This window comes from Echiichthys vipera (assembly GCF_963691815.1).
Source record: "Echiichthys vipera genome assembly, chromosome: 7".
NCBI classification, from domain to species: Eukaryota; Metazoa; Chordata; class Actinopteri; order Perciformes; family Trachinidae; genus Echiichthys; species Echiichthys vipera.
The window spans coordinates 761,332-768,831 of NC_139832.1; the positions used below are offsets into that span (position 1 = coordinate 761,332).

The following is a 7,500-nucleotide window of genomic DNA, read 5'->3' on the forward strand; positions in this document are numbered from 1 at the left end:
AACCTGAAGGCAGCGCGGGGAAAGCCTCTTATCCCTGAAGGGGTCACGGAGCGTCTCACCCCCACAGGAGCAAAACAACAACAGCTCCTGGTTTTCAGCTAATCCTGTTTTCACTGAGTGCTGACTCAGCGAACACGGATCATGAGTCACTCTGCCTCAGATGCCTTTACATACATATAGATAAATATATATGTATATATATATATATATATATATATATATATATACCGTATATATATCGCTGTTAGCCTCTCTCCTGGATTTCTACGTTAATATTTGTTGTTTGTCTCCATGGTTACTGATGATTGAAGTGCAGACAAAGACCCTGGAGGAGGATTTGACTCTCATGTTTTTTCTTGGTTGTTTTTTTTTCACCTTGAAAAAACAAACGTTAAACTCGTGTTCTCGCTCGTTTAGAAGCCGAGAAATGACAAAACTTAGGTTTTTACCACAGCCATTTTTAAATTCCAACATGGCCGCCTTACACATCTGAGCAAAACATTGTTTTTCTGATTCCTCAAACAAAAACAAAAAGGGCTGAAATCCCCAAAAATCCAATGAGACTCGCTACAGAGAGGGCACAGACTGCTTCACACTAGTGTTAGCTAGCTAAAGAGTTATGAGGAAACAGACTCGTTCATGCTAATGTTAGCTGGCTGCAGAGTTGTGAGGGAACAGATTGTTTTATGCTTAGACTTTAAAGTGAACCTGAGAATAAGTGATGTTGACAGAAGTCGTCTCTGACTGCAGTGAAATGATGATAAATACGTAATGTGTGTGGTTACCATGGACAGAGAGCTGGGCTCCTCCAGGTACTGCTTCAGACTCAGACTCTTCCCGTTCACCTTCGATCACAGAAACAGGAAGTGAGGATGGAACAGGAACACGGCCTGTCGTTTAAACAGGAAGCACATGTGCGGCACAAACCTGCAGGTGAGTGCAGATCCTGCGCAGGACGTCGTAGACGCTGTCTCTGGACAGCAGCGACACAAAGACGTACTGCAGAGACAAACACACACAGCAGTCACACAATCACACAACAAACACAACAAACACCTCAAGCTAATGTTAGCTAGCTACAGAGTTGTGAGGGAACAGACTGTTTCATGCTAAGGTTAGCTAGCTACAGAGATGTGAGAGAACAGATTGTATCGTGCTAATGTTAGCTAGTTACAGAGTTGTGAGAGAACAGATTGTTTCATGCTAATGTTAGCTAGCTACAGAGTTGTGAGAGAACAGATTGTATCATGCTAATGTTAGCTAGCTACAGAGTTGTGAGAGAACAGATTGTATCATGCTAATGTTAGCTAGCTACAGAGTTGTGAGAGAACATATTGTTTTATGCTAATGTTAGCTAGCTAATGAGTTGTGAGGGAACAGATTGTTTTATGCTAATGTTAGCTAGCTACAGAGTTGTGAGAGAACAGATTGTTTCATGCTAATGTTAGCTAGCTACAGAGTTGTGTGAGAGTAGATGGTATCATGCTAATGTTAGCTTGTTAAAGTTGTGTGCGCTCGTCCAGTCCGGTACCTTTTGGGCCGTATCCATGGTGATAGCCAGGCCGTTCGGCACCAGGCCGGCGGTCTTGTGTTTCTTCACCAGTCGGACCGACACCACGGGGATACACACCTGCAGGCGCACGCCAGGGCGTTTTATTGTGAAAGTCAAACACTTCCTGTTGCCGCCAGCATATACTTAGCTTATACATTATTACCAAAACAAAATAAACAAACATGTAAAATGAATAAAAAAATAATAATGTTATGGTTCAGTTGTTATGGCGACGGCAGCGTCCGCTCTCACCTTGATGTCTTTTCCGAACAGGTTGGCGTAGAAACACAACCAGTTCCTGGAGATGTAGAGTCGCCCCTGCAGCAGGATGTCCCTGAGCAAGGCACACGAGTACACTGCAGGAGAAGAGGGGGGGGGGGGGGGGAGAAGAGAGAGAGAGCACTAAAGGTGACGGTTAAGTTTAGGCGTCAGAACCGTGGCCGTGGTGGTGGTGGAGCGGGCCGGTACCTTTCATCAGGATCTCCTCTTTAGGAACCGTCTGGAACAGTTTGTGGTACTGAGAGTTGTATTTGCTGACGGTCTGTGGACGAACAATAATTATGTCATTAATAATCACAACAATGTGTTTAATTATGGATTTGACTGAAACTGGAACGTTGCTTTTTATAAAACAGTTTCTGAAAGTCAGACCGTTTTTGTGAATTCAACTTTTTTTGTTTTTCAGTAAAAATTGATTTATTTTGTATTTTAAAGTTTACGACACAGTTTCAATACTTTGATTATTAATTATGGTTTAACGACTCACACACACGTGGAGCTCAGATTTAGAGATGTTCAGGGATACGTAGCGTTTGTATCAGGCTAACGTAAGCTAGCTACAGAGTTGTGAGGGAACACATTCTATCAGGCTAACGTTAGCTAGCTACAGAGTTCTAAAGGGAACAGATTGTATCAGGCTAATGTTAGCTAGCTACAGAGTTCTAAAGGGGACATATTGTATCAGGCTAATGTTAGCTAGCTACAAAGTTGTGAGAGAACAGATTGTATCAGGCTAACGTTAGCTAGCTACAGAATTCTAAAGGGAACAGATTGTATGAGGCTAATGTTAGCTAGCTACAAAGTTGTGAGAGAACAGATTGTATCAGGCTAACGTTAGCTAGCTACAGAATTCTAAAGGGAACAGATTGTATGAGGCTAATGTTAGCTAGCTACAGAGTTGTGAGAGAACAGATTATATCAGGCTAATGTTAGCTAGCTACAAAGTTGGAGAGAACAGATTGTATCAGGCTAACGTTAGCCAGCTACAGAGTTCTAAAGGGAACAGATTGTATCAGGCTAATGTTAGCTAGCTACAGAGTTGTGAGAGAACGGATTGGATCAGGCTAATGTTAGCTAGCTACAGAGTTCTAAAGGGAACAGATTGTATCAGGCTGATGTTAGCTAGCTACAGAGTTGTGAGAGAACAGATTGTATCAAGCTAACATTAGCTAGCTACAGTGTTGTGAGGGAACAGATTGTATCAGGCTAACGTTAGCTAGCTACAGAGTTGTGAGGGAACAGATTGTATCAGGCTAACGTTAGCTAGCTACAGTGTTGTGAGGGAACAGATTGTATCAAGCTAACATTAGCTAGCTACAGAGTTCTGAGGGAACAGATTGTATCTGGCTAACGTTAGCTAGCTACAGTGTTGTGAGGGAGCAGATTGAATCAGGCTAATGTTAGCTAGCTACAGAGTTGTGAGGGAACAGATTGTATCAGGCTAACGTTAGCTAGCTACAGAGTTGTCAGGGAACAGATTGTATCAGGCTAATGTTAGCTAGCTACAGAGTTGTGAGGGAACAGATTGTATCAGGCTAATGTTAGCTAGCTACAGAGTTGTGAGGGAACAGATTGTATCAGGCTAACGTTAGCTAGCTACAGAGTTGTCAGGGAACAGATTGTATCAGGCTAATGTTAGCTTGCTACAGAGTTGTGAGAGAACAGATTGTATCAGGCTAACGTTAGCTAGCTACAGAGTTGTGAGGGAACAGAGTGTATCAGGCTAACGTTAGCTAGCTACAGAGTTCTGAGGGAACAGATTGTATCAGGCTAATGTTAGCTAGCTACAGAGTTGTGAGGGAACAGATTGTATCAGGCTAATGTTAGCTAGCTACAGAGTTGTGAGGGAACAGATTGTATCAGGCTAATGTTAGCTAGCTACAGAGTTGTGAGGGAACAGATTGTATCAGGCTAATGTTAGCTAGCTACAGAGTTGTGAGGGAACAGATTGTATCAGGCTAATGTTTGCTAGCTACAGAGTTGTGAGGGAATAGATTGTATCAGGCTAATGTTAGCTAGCTACAGTGTTGTGAGGAAACAGATTGTATCAGGCTAACGTTAGCTAGCTACAGAGTTGTGAGGGAACAGATTGTATCAGGCTAACATTAGCTAGCTACAGAGTTGTGAGGGAACAGAGTGTATCAGGCTAACGTTAGCTAGCTACAGAGTTCTGAGGGAACAGATTGTATCAGGCTAATGTTAGCTAGCTACAGAGTTGTGAGGGAACAGATTGTATCAGGCTAATGTTAGCTAGCTACAGAGTTGTGAGGGAACAGATTGTATCAGGCTAATGTTAGCTAGCTACAGAGTTGTGAGGGAACAGATTGTATCAGGCTAATGTTTGCTAGCTACAGAGTTGTGAGGGAATAGATTGTATCAGGCTAATGTTAGCTAGCTACAGTGTTGTGAGGAAACAGATTGTATCAGGCTAACGTTAGCTAGCTACAGAGTTGTGAGGGAACAGATTGTATCAGGCTAACGTTAGCTAGCTACAGAGTTGTGAGGGAACAGATTGTATCAGGCTAATGTTAGCTAGCTACAGAGTTCTGAGGGAACAGATTGTATCGACTAACGTTAGCTAGCTACAGAGTTGTGAGGGAACAGATTGTATCAGGCTAACGTTAGCATCAATAATCATGAAACAATAATATCATGTTTATTATTCTGCACCTTAACTTTTAATTCAGGTTTATTTTGACACAGATGCTTTTGTAGTTGTAGTACACACACACACACACACACACACACACACACACACACACACACACACACACACACACACACACACACACACACACACACACACACACACACACACACACACACACACACACACACACACACAGCGCAGGAGTCCTTTCAGATCTTTTTTTAAGTCTGCAGAAGTTTCCGGGTCTGTCTCGTTTCTATGGGAACACGGAGTGTGTGTGTGTGTGTGTGTGTGTGTACGTCTGTGTGTGTGTGTGTGTCTGTGTGTGTGTGTGTGTGTGTGTGTGTGTGTGTGTGTGTGTGTGTGTGTGTGTGAAGGACTCACTGATCCTCTGTAACACTTCTTCACGTCTTCGTAGGAAAGGTCGTCGATCAGCTGCAGCCTGAAGATGACATCACAAAAGATGATATCACATCAGATGACATCACAAAAGATGACATCACAAAAGATGACATCACATCTTTTAACAGATATTCATTGTTTGTAAATATTACAATGAAAATATGAACAAAGTCTCCTTTAGAGACTAAACTTAACCGTCACCTTTAGTGACTAAACTTAACCGTCACCTTTAGTGACTAAACTTAACCGTCACCTTTAGTGACTAAACTTAACCGTCTCCTTTAGTCGACTAAACTTAACCGTCTCCTTTAGAGACTAAACTTAACCGTCACCTTTAGTGACTAAACTTAACCGTCTCCTTTAGAGACTAAACTTAACCGTCTCCTTTAGAGACTAAACTTAACCGTCTCCTTTAGTGTCTAAACTTAACCGTCTCCTTTAGTGACTAAACTTAACCGTCTCCTTTAGTGTCTAAACTTAACCGTCTCCTTTAGTGACTAAACTTAACCGTCTCCTTTAGTGACTAAACTTAACCGTCTCTTTTAGTGACTAAATTTAACCGTCTCCTTTAGAGACTAAACTTAACCGTCTCCTTTAGTGACTAAACTTAACCGTCTCCTTTAGAGACTAAACTTAACCGTCTCCTTTAGTGACTAAACTTAACCGTCTCCTTTAGTGGTCTAAACTTAACCGTCTCCTTTAGTCGACTAAACTTAACCGTCTCCTTTAGAGACTAAACTTAACCGTCACCTTTAGTGACTAAACTTAACCGTCTCCTTTAGAGACTAAACTTAACCGTCTCCTTTAGAGACTAAACTTAACCGTCTCCTTTAGTGTCTAAACTTAACCGTCTCCTTTAGTGACTAAACTTAACCGTCTCCTTTAGTGTCTAAACTTAACCGTCTCCTTTAGTGACTAAACTTAACCGTCTCCTTTAGTGACTAAACTTAACCGTCTCTTTTAGTGACTAAATTTAACCGTCTCCTTTAGAGACTAAACTTAACCGTCTCCTTTAGTGACTAAACTTAACCGTCTCCTTTAGAGACTAAACTTAACCGTCTCCTTTAGTGACTAAACTTAACCGTCTCCTTTAGTGACTAAATTTAACCGTCTCCTTTAGTGACTAAACTTAACCGTCTCCTTTAGAGACTAAACTTAACCGTCTCCTTTAGTGACTAAACTTAACCGTCTCCTTTAGAGACTAAGCTTAACCGTCTCTTTTAGTGACTAAATTTAACCGTCACCTTTAGTGGTCTAAACTTAACCGTCTCCTTTAGTCGTCTAAACTTAACCGTCTCCTTTAGTGACTAAACTTAACCGTCTCCTTTAGTGGTCTAAACTTAACCGTCTCCTTTAGTGACTACACTTAACCGTCTCCTTTAGTGTCTAAACTTAACCGTCACCTTTAGTGGTCTAAACTTAACCGTCTCCTTTAGTCGTCTAAACTTAACCGTCTCCTTTAGTGACTAAACTTAACCGTCTCCTTTAGAGACTAAACTTAACCGTCTCCTTTAGTCGTCTAAACTTAACCGTCTCCTTTAGTGTCTAAACTTAACCGTCTCCTTTAGAGACTAAACTTAACCGTCACCTTTAGTCGTCTAAACTTAACCGTCTCCTTTAGTGACTAAACTTAACCGTCTCCTTTAGAGACTAAACTTAACCGTCTCCTTTAGTCGTCTAAACTTAACCGTCTCCTTTAGTGTCTAAACTTAACCGTCTCCTTTAGAGACTACACTTAACCGTCTCCTTTAGTGTCTAAACTTAACCGTCACCTTTAGTGGTCTAAACTTAACCGTCTCCTTTAGTCGTCTAAACTTAACCGTCTCCTTTAGTGACTAAACTTAACCGTCTCCTTTAGAGACTAAACTTAACCGTCACCTTTAGTCGTCTAAACTTAACCGTCTCCTTTAGAGACTAAACTTAACCGTCACCTTTAGTCGTCTAAACTTAACCGTCTCCTTTAGTGACTAAACTTAACCGTCTCCTTTAGTGTCTAAACTTAACCGTCTCCTTTAGTGACTAAACTTAACCGTCTCCTTTAGTGACTAAACTTAACCGTCTCCTTTAGTGTCTAAACTTAACCGTCTCCTTTAGAGACTAAACTTAACCGTCTCCTTTAGAGACTAAACTTAACCGTCTCCTTTAGAGACTAAACTTAACCGTCTCCTTTAGTGACTAAACTTAACCGTCTCCTTTAGTGACTAAACTTAACCGTCTCCTTTAGTGACTAAACTTAACCGTCTCCTTTAGTGTCTAAACTTAACCGTCTCCTTTAGTGACTAAACTTAACCGTCTCCTTTAGTGACTAAACTTAACCGTCTCCTTTAGTGACTAAACTTAACCGTCTCCTTTAGTGTCTAAACTTAACCGTCTCCTTTAGTGACTAAACTTAACCGTCTCCTTTAGTGTCTAAACTTAACCGTCACCTTTAGTGTCTAAACTTAACCGTCACCTTTAGAGTCTAAACTTAACCGTCTCCTTTAGTGTCTAAACTTAACCGTCTCCTTTAGTGTCTAAACTTAACCGTCTCCTTTAGAGACTACACTTAACCGTCTCCTTTAGTGACTAAACTTAACCGTCTCCTTTAGTGTCTAAACTTAACCGTCTCCTTTAATGA

General features: G+C 41.3%; 1 protein-coding gene across 1 annotated transcript in view; it reads right to left on the minus strand.

Moving 5' to 3' along the window:
• The window catches only part of gramd2ab (GRAM domain containing 2Ab), a gene marked incomplete at its 3' end in the record, with an annotated part of 31,238 nt that overhangs the window by 4,713 nt on the left and 19,025 nt on the right, over nucleotides 1-7,500 (minus strand). Inside the window, exons 3-8 of the mRNA XM_083916557.1 lie at nucleotides 4,866-4,923; nucleotides 2,021-2,093; nucleotides 1,805-1,908; nucleotides 1,532-1,630; nucleotides 928-999; nucleotides 786-845 (exon numbers count right to left, since the gene is read on the minus strand). Coding sequence (XP_083772683.1) covers nucleotides 786-845; nucleotides 928-999; nucleotides 1,532-1,630; nucleotides 1,805-1,908; nucleotides 2,021-2,093; nucleotides 4,866-4,923 — 466 coding nt within the window. The remainder of the gene's footprint in view (nucleotides 1-785; nucleotides 846-927; nucleotides 1,000-1,531; nucleotides 1,631-1,804; nucleotides 1,909-2,020; nucleotides 2,094-4,865; nucleotides 4,924-7,500) is intronic.